The sequence below is a fragment of the Heptranchias perlo genome, chromosome 25, assembly GCF_035084215.1.
Source record: "Heptranchias perlo isolate sHepPer1 chromosome 25, sHepPer1.hap1, whole genome shotgun sequence".
Classification (NCBI taxonomy): Eukaryota; Metazoa; Chordata; class Chondrichthyes; order Hexanchiformes; family Hexanchidae; genus Heptranchias; species Heptranchias perlo.
In genome coordinates, this window is record NC_090349.1 from 25,426,229 (window position 1) to 25,449,080 (window position 22,852).

The window sequence follows — 22,852 nt, forward strand, 5'->3', positions numbered from 1 at the left end:
AGGCCAAATGGCCTGATTCTGTGCTGTACATTCTATGTAATTCTATGTAAGAGAATCAAAAGAAAAACCCAAACAGCTGTGCTCTTTAATAACTTACTTACCAGAAAAACTTCAAGGAAGTTTTAATTTTTCTCATCAGAAATATATACACAGACTGATCATGGCTGGTATGAGATATTGCCAAAGACAGCTACTTGGAAACATCAGACACCTTCAGCTCTACAGTCAACTGCTTTTTAAAAAAAATAGCAAGCTATATTTTAAACATAATAAAGAGCATTGATGAAATATTTTCTATAAACAATTGAACTTTATACAGCATATGCTCAACAAAATATGTAATAAAACATCAAACTATAAACTAATGGGGATGGAATAGAAAATCAGTTTTAAAAAGTGTTACATATGACAGAATAGCAATAAGTATACGTACAATCTTCATTTTAAGAATGATTAGTACTTTTAAAAGGAAACAAATCAATATGGTTTCATTTAGTTATATTCCACACACACTGCGTATCAGTACATTGAAAACTGGAATTAGGATCCATCCAAGATCCAGATTGGAGTTGAGCACAAGTGTCCTCTCCCCACCTCCCTCTTCCCAACCCAGTTAAGTCAAGGCCTGCAGCTGTCTTCAAAGTGCAGTTTACTTTATTTTTAAAATTATCTTATTTCCAGTAATCTGAATAGCAGTGCCGTGCTACCATTTAAATTATCTCCAAATTTCAGATGTTTTTCCACAAAGAAGTGTCAGTTTTGAAAACAGGATCTGACGACACAAAATCCAAGATAACCAACTTTTGAATGCAACAATTTTGAAATCCTTTAAGTTTTGGATGCACCTGTTGAAAAATGTTGGCAGGTAGAAATGTGTGGGATCTTGCTATTAATTTAAGATGACCAATTAATAACCATTAAAGAACACCAACAACATAAGCATGATGTGTTCCTGTAAACAGTTTAATTTTGGGTCAGGTTCCAGGTCATCTGCATTTTATAATCTTTTATCAATAGTCAGGAAATAAAAATACAATACACAACTATCAATAAAAACACAGCCTTGTTATACAATTTTTTATTCATGAAAACAGAGCCATTGTACATGGTACAAACCATACTTGAGAATAAATAAGAAAAAAACATACTGCTGTACAACACATTGCATTTCAGTTGGAAAGTGTTACATTTTTTCCATGATAGCTTCGGTCTCTAGAAATCATAATAGGTTGTTAAAAGATGGGCAGTCTGATCAGATAAATTTATTCATGTTGACACCTGAACAGTATTCGCATAGCTTCCTGTAGTTAATTGAGTGTAGCAGTAGCATGGAATTCAAGTCCTAAAATTACAACAGTGTGAGAGCTGCCGTGTTGATTTGTTAGTAAATAAGCGCCAGCACTTCTACAAAAAATTTGGAATGTGATTCTTCCAATTTCTTTCAACATAAAAATTGGAAGGGCAAAATTTGAAAGACAAAACTTGCTAGAAAACAAAGTTAAAATACCCATTCTGGCCTTAGTAATATTACAGTCCAGCAATATTACAACAGCTTAGAGTTTACAGATCTAAGATGAGATTCATTTTAAAGCATTCCTCAGGAGGAGGAAGCTTCAGGTAGGAACTAAAATGTAACAGAAGCTCCAACATTACATTTATTTTTTTAGTATACAAGAGGAAAACTTGCACTACCCCCAGGTTTCTTTTAAATAAAATTACATACATTTTTCCTGCTTTAGCCGTGATGAAAAGGCTGCATTCATGATAGAGGGAAAACATTTTTTTCTACTTTTCTTTTGCCAGAAGCTTTCTTGAACATACAACTGTATAAGCTTCAAATGGAAAAACAGACAATACCCAAATTACATTGTACAGAAACTCTATTAGCAAAAGCCAAATTTAGTTATGGAAAGGCAAGACTACACCCAACTTTATAAAAAAATTCACACCACACCCACAAAGTTCATTAGTGTTGCTAATAGCTTAAAAAAATTATACTGTTGAGCCCCTTCATGACACGAGGTATACAACTTTAGCTTTCACTGCAGCAGTCTTGAAACTGACAAATACCTACATAAAAGTCACTCACAATTTTTTTATTTGGGTTATCATACACCTCATCACATTTAGTAAATCTACCTTTAAAACTTTAACTTTTTTGGTTTATGTATCCATCATGTACAAAACCAATACAAAATGTAAAGAGTTAAACAGTAGCAATACTATGGAACCTAATTTTAAAAAAAAGTTTTGTCGGTCCCCAGTAGTTTGTAACAAGGTTTCACAGTAAACCGGAACTGAACCACAATTCCTTGGAATAGTTACTTGAAGGAAAACAGGATATTAATTTTATATCTATTGAGAATTACTTTTGAAAGTTCTGCAAGGAAAAACAAAAAATTGTTCCCTTTAGGAATAATAATTGGAATTTTCACTGTGGACTTGGTTCCTAAATCAGCACTGTTGAGGTCTAAGAAAAACACTGAACTAAGTACAAACTTAGTGACTCAAATATCTGTCAATTATTGTACAGGAATTTTCAAACAGTACACACCTTCAGTATTAAGAAGCACCCTGTTTCTCCTGCCACTATTCAATATTATTCTGTTTAGGGACCTGCAAGTCATTTGCTATTTGGTTCAGTTGTACGACCTGCAAATTGATCCCATTCTACTCAGTCAGTTTCCAAATAAAAAACACAGCGATGGCACTTAGGCTTATTTGTATAAGCAACAGTAGAACAAGTTCAATTTGGTTTAGGAGACAACTCAGCTTTACTAAGTCCCCGTCATAAAGGAATCCTTCAACCTTATATGAAACAATGAAGTTAAAAAGTGGCCATATAATGGCACATTGAGCATTTTCTAAAATGCTGTACGTGAAAAATACAAATTGTAAATTATTTGGGACACATTTTGGGACTATTTATACATGGCTTGGGTCTCTAAACTCACTGGATACATTTTGCCCCAACACTATTTTCAATTTTGAATTTGAGCATGTGACCATAAATGAAACAACCAGACATACTATCAGTTCCTGAGTCACTCCAACATAGTATATCTCACAAAGTAGTTCCACTACCATGACAAATAGTATTCCTGCAGACACAAAACAGATAATCACGTCCCCAACAATGCTGACATTCCACCTCTATAGCTTCTTCAACACAAGGATAACCAAAGGACAAATTCAAAAACTCCTTACCTCCCTCCCCAAAAAAGTATAAAACCGAAGCCAAAAAAATCATTCACCAAAGACCAGACATACTTGTTAACCCACTGGTAAAGGACAAAGTTGAGAAATTCAACTTACACCCAAAACAAGAGCAAAATCGGCAGTGAGCCAGTCTGTGCCAGCCCGAGGCCCAAGCCAAATTCAGCTTCGGGCTTCATTAAAATGCCGCTGGCGAGCACAAAACAGATGCTTTGCTGTGGCTTGCTCTTTGGGGTGGGCAGAAATCAGCTGGATCCTATGCTAAGCCGGCTGGCAGGGTGAGTCTGGATGGGATGGGAGGGTGGGCTGAAATGTGCCAGCAGGGGGCTGGAGTTCTTTTGTGGGTCCAGGAGGAGGACTCTTGCTTCTCCTTGGCCTTTTTTCAGTAGTCCCCTTAAGGATGGCCCACTTAACACCTAGTACAACTAGGCAGAGCATGCACGTGCAATCTCTGCCCATTTGTACCTGAATTTTGCAGTCAGGGCCTTACAACCAGCGTAGGACCCTGATTTGCATATTTCAGAGCCTAATACCTATTTCAGGTAGGCACTGTAGATGACTAAAAGTCATCTGAGCCAATATGGCACCCGGTGCAGTTCAGGAGTGGCAGATCAATGGTTAAAGAGGTGATCACGAGTTGAATTTCTCCCCTAAAATGCCTTCAGATTCAGTAATCGAATTCTATAAGTGGTCTGAGTTATAGAATTTTAAACATTTAGAATATATGAAAATGATATATACTGTTGGAGCTTATTTTTCAATTAGGTTATCAAGTATTCAATTCACTTCAAACAAAGTTATTTGTTTCAAAACCCAACGTTTAGGATGGAAAAACTCAGGCATGTCTGTGTGTGCAAGAGTCACATGTATTACTCTTATTTGCAAGAGTGATAACCTTGAGCAAAACAATTTCAGCAGAAACATATGCCTTCTCATTCCTAGTACATAAGCACTTATTACATATGCAGAGTGCAAGTGCAATACAGTGTAGGTATGTACACATTTACTTTATTTCCTTGAATACAACCGTAGTCCTGAACTACTTTGATGTTCAGTTCCATATAATTGTGCTGTAACCATGGGTCTCAAAAAATAACAAATCAAGTTTCAAATAAATACAAGCAGTAATGCCTTTACCAGTTTTATCAGTTATTTAATCCAAAGAAGTAACACACACCTTCACAGGGAAATGTAACCATCAACATTTTAAATTATTAAATAGTACAGGTTTTCATTCAAATGTGAATGAATGAGGTATGGAAATCTACCAATATTTCAGAATTGGAATTTAAGTGCATCTGGTGGTGATATTAAAACATTACCCCATTATAAAAGAAAACAAGCACAAGTCCCAGAAGAGGATCCCAGTTCATACTTGAATCCATATTTTTAGTGCCACAGCTTTCAAAGCCTTATATAGGGGTTTCAAGGATTTAATCCACGGAAGCTTTGATTTCTCTTTTATTTTACTGCACAAAGTGATGTCATTTAAGAAACTGTCCCGCTTGTAAATGATTGTAGAATTTCTTAAAAAAACATTTAATATCAAAATAAGTTTATAATTCCCACATCACATTAGTTCAAAAATTATCTTCAGTACCGAAGCAGAAATTCAGTGACAATTTCTAAAGTGGGAGGTTGGCTTGCGTTAGCTGACGAGAGACACTTGATGTCAGGGAATATTTCAACTATTCATTTTGAAGATGGGAACGTCTAAAAAAGGTACAGTATTTACATTTTTTTCCATTTCTATTGGTCTCTCCACAACATGCAGCATCCAAACAAAGACTGTCCTGCTCGCAGGCCTGCATGAGCATCACTAAAATCTGCTGCAGACTCTTGAGAAACTACCTCATCTTCCCTGCACAGCAGCACAGATTCAGTTGGGTACTCTTAGAAATCAGATACAAACTTGGATCTCCACTTAATGGCCCATCAGGGCAGTGCTCCAAGACACCATGACAGCCTATTAAATATTTTTAAACTTTACTGGTATTTGTGCTTTGATCCTATTCACTAGTTGAAATTTTACATCCAGATTTTGAGTTAGCCCACAAGATGAATCTATTATTGATATTATTTATGTTGAAATGTATTTTTAATGGCCCATAGAAATCTATTGTATCTAGAAATCCATATTAAGTTCACACCTCAGTAAATGAATAGAACAACCTATATACATGGCTGTATTCAAGGAAATAGATCTCTCCAATATAGATACTTGTAGGGTGTTTTTAAATTACAAAGCTAAATATGAAAAGGAACGAATAGTTCAGACTGTGTTACACTGGTTAACATGATCACGAACAGAATCTTACTACTTTCAAGGCATTATGCAAACATAGGGCACTTTCAGTAAGATAGTGGTCTTTTTTTTAAAAAAAACAAAAGAGGCACAAAAATGGAATTAAATGGCATGAATAATGGATTTCACATGAATGCTAATTCTGACCTGTACCATCATTAAATATTTTACAACATAAATAAAAGAAATGAAAAATACAGCAGCAAAAACATGTGATCTTGACAAGTTTTATAAACTACCAGTGCGTAAACCCTCCTGAGTCTATTTCTTCCACCCCCCACCCAACTTTAACAGTGAAAGTAGTTTAAATATATAAATCACTAGAATGTGTATTTCACAGGAGAAATTAGTCAGCGTCATATCTGTCCAGTCTTCCCAAATTTTCTTGGATCATGACCCAACATTCGTTCGTAGTCAGTGGTTCCTCCATGTTCAGTAATGTGAAAGTTTCTAGATGGTTGGTCTGAAATGAGGCCTGTTGATGTACCTTTACGTGGAAAGTGACCCCACAGTTTTCTGGACAGCCTAACTCTCCTCAGCACTCTGCTCAGAGGTCTCTGTTCTGATCTTTTTTGGAAGTGGCTCCCCATCTTCAGATTCCTAGAAAAAAAAACAATTAAGTTTGACTATCAAACTAACAGCATTCTCCCTAGGATGTTATTACTAAGGTTCATGATGGCATTTTAGTGAAAGAAAAATTGTACAAAGTTCAATCACTAACAAAAAACTTTTATAAAGTTTACAGATAGACAAGGACTACTGAATGAAGGACCGACCACCTTTTATTCAGAAAAAATGTGGTACAAAAATTGATTTGCAGGGAAGCTTTGGTGAAAAGTCCAGTGTGCGTTATAAATATTTTCACTGGTATTCATAATAAATACCCTTCCAATGCTTTTACTTTTTAAAAAAAGTATTGAGTGCAAAACACTCCATTGTGCAGTGAAGTTCTTCAGACAAAAGAGCATATATTCTAGCCAATGCTGTTATGTGTAGCTTGACCAGAGAGAAACTAAAGAGAATAGAGAGAACAATCAGACCATATTTATAACATGCTTATGGATTTATAAACTCTAGCCTAGTCATGAAATGATTGTCAGGAGCCAAGCATTGTTTAAGTAATTTAACCAGAACAGACTTCATCAGGCACGAGTATATTCCCAACTTTCATAAGACTGCTTGCCCTTGGACCCCAATCTGTTTTCAGTTTACATCTTAAACTATTTTACGTCAAAGTAAATGGAAGTCGAAGCATCTGTGAATCCATCAGCTGCTCAGCAATGCTTTTCATGACTTTCTTAGAAGTTTATTCTCAAACTCTGTATACAAGTAATAAAAAAATTCACTGAATATTCAAAAATTCACCTGCTTTCAGCTTAACATCTTGGATAAGTTATCTTTTCTAAAAGAAATTCAGCAGTGTGTATAACAAATGCCAAATGTGTTTGGAATTTGTTGCACGGTTACCTTTTTCTTCTTTTGTACCTGAGTATCTTTGGTAGTCTCTGTGTTCTCTTTGACTCCTGAAGGCTGCACATCTGATTTCTCTAAATCAGTCGGAGATGATTCTGGAGGAGTTTGAGAATTTGGCTCTGCTGGTGGTGATGTGTCTACAATAAAAAAGGAGCAAATGCAAGATAAATCAGGTTACCTTCCTTTCACATATGTAAAGATAGACAATATCTTAAGATACAGAGATTGTGCAAAGGTGGAACATAATCAACAATTAGACAAAGGCAAGCTGCTAGATCCTTTTCTTTGAGTTTGCTAAAATCATGGCATAAGAGAACAATGAGCACTCAGTAGAGTCCCTCCCTCTAGAAGAAAACGGACAAAAGAATTTTTCTGGAAATTTGGTATTTCAACCAAATGTTTATCAATAAAATGCACAAGCTGTCCTCAATGAGAATGTTTTGGGTTACATTACTAGGCATGGAATTTGGGAAGTTTTCGGGTTAATAGTTTTACTTCTTTAACAGAAGCAGCTTAAAGATCTTTTCAAAATACATTTTACAAACTTTAAACTGTTAAAACCAGTTCTAATTCTATCATTCTGCAAACAAGATATAAAGATTATTTGCACACCAGATCTGTGAGGTCAATGCACTGCACCACAGTTTGGCAGTCACACGGTCACATCCATGATTTCACGCAAATTCCCATTCTTAGCCAGTTGGGGCAAAAAATTTGCATCACCCAAGGCCTCACTCATGCACTCTAGCAAGGAGTTACAAAGCAGCACCAGCAGATAGATGGGTAGCCAGCAGGTTGCCTACCCTCTCAGCTGTTAAATGACACATGGATGACCTAAAAAGGAGAGATGAGATTTATAAAAGTTGAATTAAAAATTCTCTACACATTCTAGTGGAATATTTTGGCAAGACTGTTTTACAGCATAGGAAAATATTGTTACCAAGTCCTATTTATATGCAAGTGTAAAATACAAAATTCCCAAATTTACATATTTTACTTATTGAACAACTCAGAAGTGGATGTGCTCTCCCCCCCTTCCCCCAAAATAAGCCAATTCTATAGCATTCAATTTAAAAAACACTAAGTTATTGTTCTTTTGGTCTATATATGTTGACCTTTTCAATTGAGCATGAATATATTCACATGCAGATAATTGTAACCAATCCATAACAGGAACTCCTTATCAAATGTGATAAATCTGAAACTATTTCTACTGTTTTACAAAAAGTCAGCATTTATAAATGCAATTATGGATTCCAACATGGTCATTTTCAATGCAATTTGGAATCAAGTTTGATAAGGGAAGTCACATTGCCCTTGAGGAAAACAATTGAAGATGCACAGCCCTATGAATACAAAGTGAAAATCATTCTTAAAAAAACGTTTTAATATAATTTTCCCAAAAATTGAACTCCCAACAGCTAATTGGTCTCTCCTCCCCCAATAGAAATCTGGAATATATGAATTGTACAAATATTTACATTTTACTGATAATTGTTTTGATTGTGTGATGTGCATCACAAACGATTAAGCTCAGAGTAGATGGAAAATTAGTTCAGTTCCTTTTAATTTTTAATGCAATATCTCAAAATTATTGATCTAACATCAGGAAATGCTGTGACCGCTCAGCTTTTAGGTTATTGAGGCAAGTCATTAACTATTTAAAAGCCAAATGATCCCCAGCATATCTACGGTCAAAAGGAACCCAGGTGTTTATCAGAAACTAGTCTAGGTTTGTGAAATTCTAAAATTAAGTCACAAATTAATACTCCAGACTGACTGTGCCAAAACATAAATCCACACCTCCTAGTGTCATGGAAGGATCATAAAGGTGTTAGTGGATGGCAATAGATTCCTAGGCTAAAAATTACAATTTCCATACAAGTCTTGAATTAACTATACACTTTATAAACAACCAGCATTTTGATGAGTGTCTTGCAGTTTAATAGCGTTAAAATATAGTTTGTAATGCGGATATAGTATTAACCACTTCACTGTTCATCAATAGAATATTACTGAACTAATTATATTTTTCATATATATTAAACAGCAGTTTGGGTACCAGATACTTCAATCAAGTCTTAAGGAAAACTAAAACAAATTTTTAGAAGCATAAATAGAAAAAGGGTCTGTAATTCTTGTGGGGAGGGGAAGCAAGAAATGCAATGTCAGGATTTTCTGCATAAACTGAAAAACATTAAGAGGCTTTTACAGGTCAGTACCGTACTAAATGCTGCAGCACAAATGCATTAGTAAGCCAATTATCTTATCAATGACTAAAGAAATGGGTTTGTCCACACAACAGTCAAAGCACACCAAAAAGTAATTATTATGAAGCACCTTTGAGATGTTTCAATAAGCAATTTAAGGCATTATATAAATGGAAGTGTTTAACTGTAAAATACATAACTAGAGATGGTTAGTAAATACAGCTTTGCTCATATCCCAAGAATAAGCTAAAAAAATGTTCTAAATATAAAATTCATCCAAATAAAAAAAAATTCCCACTCAATGTTTGTCTTTTACTATTAAACTGGCAAAAAGAAATACGTAAAGCACTGCTGCAATAACTGAAATGTGAAGTCTCAAGACTCTAGGGCACCCTTTAAATTTTTTTTCCAAAAAATGTGAATATTTTAAGATTCATTATTAACTTATGAGCCAAAATTGACCAGATTTTTAAAAAGATGTTAAATGAGAAAGTGTTACGACAAGGCTGTTAAGTACCTGTGGCTGCCTATTCATTTTCTAGACCTGCCTGCAATGCATACTTAGTAAAGTGGTACAAGTCTCTATTACAAAAGTGTTCAATTACCTTGGTAGGTATTTAGTTTTATCTTTTAGAAAAAGCACCACCAATAGGATTACTGAATTATGAATGGGTAAGATTGTAAAGGGCCATGCCGATATGCTTAAAGGATACATTTCGAACATTAAAAATATATTTTTAGGGTTTGCTCATAGATTGTTTCCATATTTGTTCCCTAATGTAATGAATATATAATATTTATGCAAGAAAGCTTATTTTGCAATGGAAACAAGCGTTTGAGTTTTTTTATTGCTAGATACATTTTTGAAGGTTAATGAACTGAATAGTCTCATAATTGCTGCAAACTGAATAGGCCATTTACACAAGAATTTATGTAGAAATAGAAGTATTTCCATGGTTGCCAGCACATCAAGCATTTGTGGGGGAAAAAATAGCATTAACTAATTTTAATCAAATGGTACAGGTACAGTAACACAGCTTGTACTATACAGGAATAAACAGAAAATGCTGGAGAAGCTCAGCAAGTCAGGCAGCATCTGTGGAGAAAGAAAGAGTTAACAATTCAGGTCGAAGTCCTTTCGTCAGGACTGGAAGATGTTTCTCCACGAATGCTGCCTGACTTGCTGAGCTTCTCCAGCATTTTCTGTTTCTATTTGAGATTTCCAGCATCCGCAGTATTTTGCTTTTGTACTATACAGGATGTTGGTGATAAAATTGAAAATGTATTGGAAAATGTTTCACCATGTTTGTAAAAAAAAACTCATTAACAGTTAAATTTGATTCATGGATCTCTTATAAGATGTCAGATACTAAATATAGAGAGTTTATTTGTACATTGAACTCAAAAATATGAATAACTTGATCCAAGCACAAAATATGAATTACTGGCATTAAGGGGCCAAACAGTTAATATATAATTTTAGGAAAATCAGATTTTAACTTAACTATGAACCACCCACAAGACATTTGGTGAAGAACTATTTAAAAACACTATCTAAGCACTCTCCCCTGAAAGTTTATCCAGCAAGTAGCTAAACCATATAGGCCGCGAGGACTTGGTTTGATCCCTGCTCCATACTGTGTTAGCCAGTTTCAGCAGGACTGCAGTTAGGACTAGTTAGTTTTAGCACCCCTTGGTTAGAGAGGAAAATCAGTCTGGGTTCCTACTTCTGATTATTACCAGTTACTTTTGGTGAAAGTAAACATGTGCCAGCATTGAACTAGGATGGGCTGAAGCTGCAATGCTCCTCCAGAGTCAAAAAGCCTTCAGGCACTAACTGGCCAGGCTCATTTATGAATAATGGCCTCTTGAATGAGTTAGTGGAGGGTATCTGGTATCACTGTAACTGTACCCCAGCAAGAAGACAAGGCCTTCAGGAGAGGCAGGAAGGGGAGGAAATTGGCACAGGAAAATAAATAACTGAAGTGTAGTTAGTAATGTTCAAAAGAGTATTGTAGATAAAAATAAATTCATATTACTACCACTTGATCTTAGTTATTCTGGCTGAATTTTGAGAAATGTAAATATGAACGGAGTATTTATGATTAAGCATTTTGGGACATAGTAAAACTGAACACATTGCTGAATTGTTGGAAAGGCACCATATTGAAATTCGAGTAATTACTCCCATAAATAATCCCACAAATTATGTGCTAGTATTTTTATTAAGCTTTTTAATGTTAGCCTTAATGTGGGACTCACATTCAGAGGGAGCAAGTTCCAATCATTCAAATATTTGCTACTGCTAAAGTTCAGGAAAAAAAACACAAGTACACATACATGTATACACATACACAGAAACCTATCCCGTCCCACAAAGCACACCTCTTATTGGTAGACATGGAGGAGCTTCCATGGTGCCTCTGAAGAAGTCTGCTACCCAGACGGTCCCGTCCTCCCAGATGAAGGACAGCTTGGAGGCAGGAAGGCATAGAAAAGGAGATTTCAAATTAAAACAATTACAGAAAAAGTTATTTGTTTAGCTATCTATTTAAATGAATACATGTGTTTCTCTTGGTTACTTGGCTCTAAGAATTCAAATTGAAATTTCATTGATAAAATGAAAATGTAAGCCATTTTATAAGCTGTGCAGCTTCCCCCCCCCCCCACCCTTGTGTCACAATTTTTTTTCCAAATCAAGAGGCAAAGCAGGCAACCTGCTCTCAGGTCCAATTCTGCTCATGACCCACGACTAGAATGGACTTTCCAATTTTTTTAAACCAGTGTAGTAATTAACCAAAGTCAATTATATGTTTCCATTGATTTTATTAAACAACCCTTAATAAGTACCTCAGATAGTACGAATTCACTTTGAAAGCAAGATCTTCAGCTTCTGATCCCATTCCCCATACTCCCAAAAAGCACAAAGTAAACCCACCAATACTGGAAATTAACCTGAGCATATACTGGACTAGATAAAAAATGCTGAATTTAAGCCATTTAGCAAATGTATTTTTATGTAGCATACAAGCTCATGGTGGTATTATACAAAAGTATAAACAACAAAGTAAATACCCTTTTATTCCCTTCCACCTTGCCTGTTAGCAGTATAGCATTGAGAGGTGGATACCAAAGTGCTAAATTTTGTGATAGTAAATAAGGGATAACTGTAAAGGGTACTTGTATAAATATTTTTTTCAGCTGAACAGTGGGACTGGAAGTACTAAATCAGGGGAGCAGCATAAAAGTCTAATGCAAGGTTGAATAGTTGAAAAGAAAAACAGTCACCTGCAAGGCCACGTGATAATCTGAGATTAAGGTTTAGACCTTTCGAGAGAGATCATTTTGCAAACTCCATGTACTGCCAATTAGAGTGTTGAATGTTGACCTCCCCAGAGAACAGGTCACATGGATTCAGTTTGTGCATTATCAATTCAAAATCCATCCTGATCGTCTCCTAGAGATCAGTCCATTGACAAGACAGGAAATGAACTGTACAAAGGGGACATAGAGATCTCCAGCAGCAGTAATAACAAAAGCTTCTGAAGAGGCTAAACAGAGGAAAGGTTTCCTTTGCCCAGGCCTTTGATCTCAACAGTTTCTACAATTACATTTTACTCATTGCTATTTTACTCTCTTATTCCCTGGTAAGCAGCTGGATTACCACTTGATAAACTTGCTTCACAATCATTAATCTTCCACTGTGAGCACCACACATCAACAATACAGAGCACAAAGGCCACAAGCACGTGCCATGACACCTGCTACGGTGGTTTTAAAAAAAAAGTACCTATGATCTCTACAGTACACATTACAGAAAATAATGGATATCCATGAGTGATGACAAGGTTTTCTGGTCATCAAACCACAGGTAAACTACCTGAACCAGTCCATGAAACTATTACTTGGCAATCTCTCATAGGTATCCATTATTCTCTATATAATTTCAGTACTCAATTTAAGTCAAAACAAGACTTCTTTAAAACCAACTTTTAATGTTCCAATAAACCAGACTGCAAGACTCCAGGTTCAATGCCCAGTTGTTCTGAGTTAACTAATCTCGACTGGTGGCAGCAGGCCACTGCAATTGCCATCAGCACTCCTGTGGTAGGGAGCCAGAAATATATATATTTTTAAAAAAAATACCAGGCAGGGTTCCTACTCCTGATTGCTATTTAGTGACTCCTGCTGGAAAATGCACATAGCTAATAGGTGGACTTGGCTGTGATGTCTATGGTTTACTCACTATCCAGACTTGCACAAAGAGTGGCTACTTAGGTGAGATACTGAAGGGTTGCTGATTCCTGTGGAACTGTAAGCAGTAGTCAACACTTTCAGTGGAGAAAAAGGAGTTTAAAAACTTGAGGGTGCAAACCATTTTAAGAAAGGGCTGAAAATGCCTTTTAGACAAAACGTTACTTTTGCGAAAACCACGCTAGACTTTAAAGTACTGTGTTTATACAGCTGCACTGCATATTACAGGCACCATTAAACTAGAGCATGATGTTGAAGTAACAATGAATTGTTCAAATATTTTGGATGGATAATTTTAAGATATGTTCCTCCACATTGTTCAAATTAATCAAATTTGAATTAAAATCTTGGAACTACACAATTTTAAGTGTAGGCAAATATTTTACATGGATCCAAAAAAAATAAAATTGAAAACAACAAAAAGTAACCATAGGAAATGTCTCCCGTTCTCGTGAAAAAGGCTAAAATCCAGCGTTAAGTCATACCCCTATTACTGGTCATTTGTTTAACAATAAGTTATATATCTCCTGTATTCACACAGGGACAATGTTCATATTTTTGAGTATTTGCCCTTTGGAGTATTACCTCACTAACTTTATTTTCCCACAAGCACATCCTTAGTTTAATTTGCCTCCTCTTCCCTCTCTGCAGCAATTTTCTGTGGAATGTACTTTTGTCATCCTTATGTTCTAATAAAATCTCCCTACAAGAAAAATCTGTACAATGCAATGCAGTCCATTTTTTCTTTCATCAACATAAAAAAACATCTAAATTTGCTAAACACTGAGTGATAAATGTCACGCTCAGAGTTTACATTTTATAAATATAATTTGTTCTAATTTTCCACCCAGGCATCAATGGGTTCAATCAGCAAGCTGGTTGTGACAGTCTCTTCCACTCCCAAGATAAAATATCATGAATATTTGTGCAACTGGATTTGGAGCCTAGGACTCCACCAACGTCCTGGTTTTCAATCCATAAATCTGTTTGAAGCCTTACCCTCAGAGCTGGGTTGTTCTTTCTCAGGGGGCTGAACTTCCTCAGTCCTAGTCTCAGTACCCTCTGCTTGGGTTACTAAGTTCTGCTCTGGTGCAGGACTTGGGTTGCTGCTGTTCTCCTGCTTCATTGGAGAGGCATCTGCTATGGAACTCTGATTACTGTTCTCATCTAATTTACAAACACCACAAACAGTCAATTAGATATAAGATTTATTTTACATTATTAACACCGTTTCCAAATGCTGCAGGAATGAAAGTGGGTGGGGAAGAAAGAGAACACTTGCAGGTGAACACAACATTGGACTTCTGCTTTTTTAAAAAAAAAACCAGATTTTTTGACTATTGTTGAAATGTAAATGATTCAGATCCATCCATGTAATTTTGCTGAAAGCATGTAAAGTCAGAACTTATTCCTGACAAATTCTCTTCACGCTATAGTTACTTGCTGCAATGTAAAGGCCCTTTTACGTTGTCTTTTGTTAGTGTGAGACCAATGCCATCAATAACCTGTGTATTGCTCTACCACATGTTATTTTTATCATCTGTGCTTTGCAGAAGACCAGCTCTCCATACTCCAAACCAGCCTTCAAAGGGCCTACAGGAGTGTGGAAGGACAAGATACGTGATGATTCCTCCTCTAATGAGTGGCACGGTGTTTGTAAGACCCAATTCTATGTCAACGCAAACACACCAATGGGCTGAACTGACTGGTCACTCAAGTGATCAATGGAATGGCCATAATTCTGATAGCATATCAAAACCACCACAAAAAAGTGTGTTACGGTCAATAACTTTACATTTTCCAGTACCATAAAATGCCCAAGGCTCATGCACTGGAAGTCAACAGTGTTGGAGTAAATGGGCCTAAATTTTGCTCATAAGCTACTTGTGTCTGTAGTAATCTATACTTAGCATTCCACTACACTGTTCCTTTGGCATGCCATGCTAAGCAATTAACATGTGGATCACAAATCAAAAACATCCCAACATAAACTCATTCATTCTTTACTCTCCCTCCTTCGCAATCCCTGGTTCCTGGAAGGCTCCAGACTAGAATATTTGTTGCTGTGCAATGGAGTGGGCAGTAACTGATCACACCAGAGTGAATAAGACATTTGTATCTTTCTTATTCTCTTTATTTATCCACTATGTCTGGCCTTTCTCAGTCACTAGATATCCCTTCAACTATATTTTCTGTTTGAATGTTCAACAATCTTTCAACTGTCCCTTTCCCATTTCTGTTTCCATGATTGTGTGCGTCTTAGGTTAACTCAATGTTAGCACAGATAACTGATATAGTAACAGCTATTTTGCCCGTTCATTAAAAATTTTATATATGGGGGAGGGGTTGCGGGTGAGGAGCAAATTATAAGGAATCAAAAACAATGCACTATGATAGGAAAGTATTTCTCATACTCAGTAATAACATGAAACCTATCCCGATAAAGTCTGCAACTCAGTCCATAACTTATTAGCTACAGAGATCAGAGTCAAGCTCAACACTCATTCAGATAATAACTGAACTCTAATATGATCTACAGCATAGGAATTCTACCCATGGAGTTTGCCATATCTCATGAATCACATTATGAAAGAACTGCTAAAAATTATAGTACAAAGATTATAAAGAATTGGAAATTAAGCAAGGGACAGTTTCGTTTTAGCAGGAAAGGAACGTGCAAAGGAATAAAAAGAAATGCATCATAAATTTTAAGAAAATGGTCAACAGGGGGAAGGGCAAAAGATTTATGAAAAGAGTTGGTTGAAAAGATATTACAGAATCATAGAAAGTTACGGCACAGAAGGTGGTCATTTGGCCCATCGTGTCCGAGCCGGCCGAAAGAGTTATATCAGCTTAATCCCACTTTCCAGGACTTGGTCCGTAGCCCCGTGGGTTACGCCACTTCAAGTGCACATCCAAGTACTTTTTAAATGAGTTGAAGGTTTCTGCCTCTACCACCCTTTCAGGCAGTGAGTCCCAGACCCCTACCACCCTCTGGGTGGAAAATTTTCTCCTCAGCTCCCCTCTAATCCTTCTACCAATTACTTTAAATCTATGCCCCCTGGTCACTGACCCCTCTGCTAAGGGAAACAGGTCCTCTCTATCCATTCTATCTAGTCCCGTCATAATTTTATATACCCCAATTAAATCTCCCCTCAGCCTCCTTTGTTCCAAAGAAAACAACCCAACCCATCCAATGTTTTCTCATAGCTAAAATTCTCCAGGCCTGGCAACATCCTTGTAAATCTCCTCTGTACCCTCTCTAGTGCCAATCACATCTTTCTTGTAATGTGGTGACCAGAACTGTACGCAGTACTCAAGCTGTGGCCTAACCAATGTTTCATACAGTTCCAGCATAACCTCCTTGCTCTTATATTCTATGCCTCGGCTAATAAAGGAAAGTATCCCATATGCCTCCTTAACCACCTTATCTACCTGTCCTGATACCGTGAGGGATGTGGACATGCACTCCAAGGTCCCTTTGTTCCTCTACACCTATAGGTATCCTCCCATTTATTGTGTACTCCCTTGCCCTGTTTGCCCTCCCCAAATGCATTACCTCACACTTCTCTGGATTGAATTCTATTTGCCACTTTTCTGCCCACCTGACCAGTCCATTGATATCTTCCTGCAGTCTACAGCTTTCCTCCTCACTATCAACCACATAGCCAATTTTTGTATCATCTGCAAACTTCTTAATCATCCCCACCCCCCACATTAAAGTCCAAATCATTAATATATACCACAAAAAGCAAGGGAGCTAGTACAGAGCCTTGTGGGACCCCACTGGAAACAGCCTTCCAGTCGCAAAAACACCCTAACTTATTAGGAATCTTTACTTGGAACAAGGAACAGCAAGAGTTGACTGGGAATTAATAAAATGGACAAAGATCAGAAGAGGAATGAGAGACGTATGTGTTACATCACCTAATCTTTATAACATATGTGGATCTCCTAGAACATTCCTCACTATAAGTCAAGGAATTTGGTGGGAGTTTAAAAGAGATGTGGTGAGACAGTGAATAGCAAAACATTTTTTGAGTGGTTCCTGGAAAATTTGACGCAATGGGAAAAGCATATAGCAGTTTTTTGTGCGCTAGATTTGAAGTACGACAAGCTCTATATGCAAAGCTTAAAATCTTACTAGCCGATCTCCCATGACATTGCTTACGGGTAGCCTGAGGTCTGAAGCAGTTGTGATGTTTAGTTGCTAAGATGGATCTGTGTTTAACCTGGCCTGTCTCTTAAGGCCACTGCTCAGGTATTCCTTGTGAAGAAGTTGTCAAAATGGGCACACTGCCAAGGTCAACTGTTGAGGTTTCTTGGGTTGAACCCAACTGTACGAAGCCTCAAGTGTCCAGAACTAAACTTCAACCCCATATCATATCCATCACTGAGACCACCTATTTCCACCTCCGCAACAGTTCCCCCCCTCCGCACTTGCATAACCTCAAATGCCATCGTTACTTCCAGGCTCAATTCTCAAACTCACTTCTTGCCTGCCTCCAGAGCTCCACCCTACATAATTTCCAAATCATGGAAATCTCTGCCGGAAATATTCTATCCTGTACCGAGTCCCGCTTCCATTTCACCACCATTCTTCCTGTCCTTCAATGGCTCCGCATTCCCTAAACCACCAAATTCAAAATTCTCATCTTTGCTTACAAATCTCTGCAGCTTCGCATCACCCTACCTCTATTACAATTCTCGTCTCCCCTGAACCACCTTCAATAGCAAAGCCTTTAGCCACCTTGGCCCTACACACTGAACTCTCTACTAAACCTCTCTGCTTTACTACCTTTGGGCTAAAACGGGAGTGGACGGAGGAGAGAAGGAGGGGAGGAAGAGAGCGAGACAAAGTACCTTGAATATCCATCATGCCTGGTGAGGAACTGTTTTCTGGAGTTGTCACTTCAGAGCCACACTTATCATCTTTCCCCTTTTTTTTATTCTTGTTCTTCTGCATCAAACAAAATAAATGTTCTGAGAGTTGCGTCTAAATTTTATATCATTCCTGCAAGTCAAACCTTGCTGGTGTACATTTCCTGTTCACAAAGCTTCCCACTGTCATGATTTTTGAGTAATACTTTTTATATCAACGTTTATAATGAAAATTCCATATGTAAACATTTATAATGCAAAAAAGCTATGAAAGATATGGTAACACTAATATGTGAAAACTTTACTTGCATGTCATGCTGCAGTTGTAGGCCTCACACCACTGAAGACAGTGTAGCACACATTGCCCAGACAATTTCCCTCTTTAATCTATTTAAAACTCAATTTTCTGTTTTTTTCCAATCAACGGCCCCTGGGAGCCCCCAATCCATTTGCAGCTCTCCCCCACCCATTTGCAGCAACCAGATTTTGAGCCTGGAGCAGCAATCTATCTGCCCTGTTTGCTCTCCCGAGTGTAGTGGCTGGCCTCAAACCCCTCACTTGTGACCGTTGACAGCCCCCACCCCAGAAAAAAATATTTACCTGCATCCCTCCTTCTTGGTAGCTTTCCTCCAAGTGACCTTTCTTTGTGGTGGCTACACCAATGAACAGTTAGTTTAATAAATTTAATTGATGTATAAATTGTGTAAAAATCTACCTATAATATATTAATCTTAAATCTGCATGTACTTCTTGGCTCCACAACTTTCTGTTGTCACATTTTTTGGCTAACTTTTCTCCATTATAAATTCCTATGCTCACATTTATGACGCGTTTTGCCTATGCAAACATCACCGTGGTGGCACAACCTGGTCGTTGGGTTCCCACAAATGGCTCAAAATATTTTCGGAATTTTGTTTTCCACTTACCATTTTCCCCCTCAGCAACTGAAGCTCCTGGTGTCCAAAATAAGGGTTTAAACAAAATAAAACATATTTCACAATAACATGATTAAATTTATCCACTGAATTATCTTTTAATGTCTTTGTTAAAAGTTTTTACTTGAAAGCCTCAGCCTCTCCCAAAAGCCCAGCCTTGTACTTGATATTTATGCGCGAGCGAGAGAGATCAATCCCAAATGTGTTTGGCTTACAGTCACCCATGGTTTCTCCAAATCTAAATGACCAATTGCCCGTTAGTGTAGTTTCTGAATAGGGCCTGTACCATTTACCTGCAACATTTTCTTATACTTCACTTTAAATTCCATTAGAATTGTTTATTCCACTGTTGGATCCACAAACAAGCACATTTGAGAATAGAAATACAATGCTATCTTGGCAACTCACTTCAGTAACAGTCAGCTGTCCAATTTCTACTTGATGCTCCCCTATACTCCAATACACTTGACTATAGAACAGAAACTTACATCATCAACTTTAGGTTCTGTTACGGGTACCCATTTGTAGATCCTGAGTGATGTGTCACCAACAGTTACCCATTTCTTCTCCCTGTGTTTCAGGAAATGAACAGAATTAAAACTCAAAAGGGGACAAATTTTCACTTCTATTGTTTTACAGTACTTTATATTTAAATTGCTGTGTGTAAAAACATAGTTACAGCAATTCAATCTGGGTTATCTTTTTTCCATTAAAAAAATCTTAAAATGTGTTCTGATGGTGTTGGATACGAGTGTTAATACAGCAGGCGCCTTAAGTAGAGTTCAAGGGAGACTAGGGGATTCATAAGACTACTCCAAAAAATATGAAGTCTTTTGGACAAGACTTTAAACTAAGGCCCCATTTTTCTGTCTGGTGGATGTAAAAGTCTTTACGTCCCCGCAGTAGTCATACAAGTCCCAGGATCTATCCCATGTGGTCAGCTTCCATATGTATGCCAATACACCTAGCACTACCCTTCCACTACCTCTCTCGATCCTCTCTCATCTATTGTCATCAGACTGCTTGGCTGACATCCAGTCTTGGATAAGTCACATCTTCTGCCGTTGTCTCCAGCCTCCATCACAAATTCCATACTCTCGCCACCAACTCAATCTCAAACTGAACCAGACTCTTTGCAACCGGTTCAAACCTGAGCTGAGCTTCTGACCACATATCCTCTCCATCATGGTCTACTTCCACCACTAATATTGCTCATCTTCCACTGAAACGCACATATATGCCTTTGTCACCTCCGGATCCAATCACTCTGATGCTCTCCTGGCTGACCACCTATCCTCCACCCTGATAAATTTTAGTTCATCAAAAAACTCTGCTGCACATATCCTATTCCGCACGGTCACGCTCACTCATCACCCCTATCTTGGGCCAGTTCCCCAAAAGCTCAAATTTAAAATTCCTATCCTTGTTTAAAACCCTCCAAGGCCTCATCATTTCCCATCTCTGCTACCTCTTCCAGCACTACCACCCCTCCATCTCTATTCCTCTGACCCCAACCTCTTGTACATCCCCTTGTCTCAACCCCACCTTTGAGGGTCATGCCTTCAGCCACCTACCTACCACTATAATCCCCTCCTTAAACCACTCCACCTCTTCACCACCTCCTCTTCCAACCCTCCTAAAAAACCATCTCTCTGCCCAAGCTTTTGCTCACCCCTTTTAAACCCTGCTGCATTGGCTCTGCGTCTGTTTTTCTTCACATTTCTGTGAAGCACTATGGGACATTTTCTATGTTAAAGCTGCTACATAAATGCAAGTTGTTGTTGCAGTAAGATACTACATGCTAGTATTACAAGACAAACACAATCAGTCCAGATAAATATCCCAAACCACAAAATCAAAATTATAACCACGTGGAAATTCAAGATTAGGTTACAACTTTGACACAAATACCTAGCATACAACTATTGCATAATATAATGCATATGTGGTTTAAATATTAGAGGGGTATTTCTGACTTTTAAGTCATTAGATGTGCCAGCAGCATGTCAGTATAGATGTTGCACTGTTCAAGTGCTTTAGATCCTTGATAATTGCACAAGAGGATTGACTATTGCAACAGATTTGTTCCCAATAACCTGTAGTGCATTCCCAGTAAAATGTTAACATTGAACTTGAAGACACTGGTTTGCTATTTCGTGTGAAAGTATCAGGGATAGGAAGAACAGGGAAGAAAGGCAATCAGAGGGTGAGGTAGAGAGTATCTTACACTGCGTACTGTACTGTCCTACTCACCCTCTCTACAGGGATACTGGTAGCAATCCAGTTCGGATTAAATATATCCCATCCGAACATCTTCCCCCCCCCCACCCCAGAACTTATCCCAGTGTTGTAGGAATCTAAAACCCTTCCTTCTACACAATCTCTCTAGCAACAAGTTGACATAGCTAACCTGTCTGACGATCTGGCCCAGTATGGGGCCCAGAGAAGGATCCTGAGATTACGACCCTCTAATTCTTGCACATCGTAATAGAACTGAATGTTCAAAATCCCTCCATAGAAGCTCCATCCTAGCCTTTTCTATAACACTGGCCCCTACGTAACCAATGACGCTGGCTAGTTTATCTCCTTTTCCAGAAGTATTTCCACCTGCACTGTTATGTTCCTTACCCTGACAGTAGGGAGGCAACACACAAGTCAGGACATCTGGTGGTGGCTGCAAATCAAGTTGTCTATCCCCAAATTTTGTAATCCCTGTTGTTATTAGCATGCACCTATTTTCATAGATCAAGAGTCCCTTTCCCAACTTGCTCATAGTGCCGTGGTGTTAATCACGAATACTGTCCCCATTGCCTCCCATCCTTGTCCTAATCATGAGTGTGTCAAGAACTGGGTATCTGTTGGTCCACATCCACAGGGTTTTCCTGCACTGGTGCCTCCCATCTCCTTTTGATCCTCCTGCAAATAGTCACCCACTTCCCCCTCTGCTTCACTATTTCTTTACCTGTGGGGTGATCAGCTTCTGGAAAACATCTGCCAGAAATAATTCATCCCTGCATATGATAAAGTGGGGCAGGCTGGTCCTCAAGGTCATCGTAGCTCTGTTCAAACAACACAATCCTTTGACGGATTATATGCATATACTCCTGGATACATAAAAACATAGAAAATAGGAGCAGGAGTAGGCCATTCGGCCCTTCGAGCCTGCTCAGCCATTCAATATGATCATAGCTGATCCTCTATCTCAATACCATATTCCCGCTCTCTCCCCATACACCTTTTGTGTCTAGAAATCTATCTAGCTCCTTCTTAAATATATTCAGCGACTTGGCCTCCACAGCCTTCTGTGGTAGAGAATTCCACAGGTTCACCACCCTCCGAGTGAAAAAATTTCTCCTCATCTCAGTCCTAAATGTCCTACCCCGGATCCTGAGACTGTGACCCCTTGGCCAGGGGAAACATCCTCTGCATCCAGTCTGTCTAGCCCTGTCAGAATTTTATATGTTTCAATGAGATCCCCTCTCATTCTTCGAAACTCGAGTGAATACTAGCCGAGTCGACCCAATCTCTCCTCATACGACAGTCCTGCCATCCCAGGGATTAGTCTGATGAACCTTCGC

The 22,852-nt window shown here is 38.0% G+C and overlaps 1 protein-coding gene across 3 annotated transcripts in view; it reads right to left on the reverse strand.

The window, feature by feature from the left end:
* Window positions 1-959: 959 nt before the first annotated feature.
* Window positions 960-22,852, reverse strand: part of bcl7a (BAF chromatin remodeling complex subunit BCL7A) — a 41,231-nt gene continuing 19,338 nt past the window's right edge. For 2 of the 3 annotated variants that reach the window (XM_068005791.1, XM_068005795.1), the window contains exons 2-6: window positions 19,763-19,844; window positions 18,322-18,418; window positions 14,458-14,625; window positions 7,007-7,131; window positions 961-6,121 (exon numbers count right to left, since the gene is read on the reverse strand). In XM_068005791.1, the coding sequence (XP_067861892.1) occupies window positions 6,047-6,121; window positions 7,007-7,131; window positions 14,458-14,625; window positions 18,322-18,418; window positions 19,763-19,844 (547 nt within the window). In that variant the 3' untranslated portion in view covers window positions 961-6,046. Of the gene's footprint in view, window positions 6,122-7,006; window positions 7,132-14,457; window positions 14,626-18,321; window positions 18,419-19,762; window positions 19,845-22,852 lie in introns of all 3 variants that reach the window. The other variant, XM_068005792.1, reaches the window with a different exon arrangement.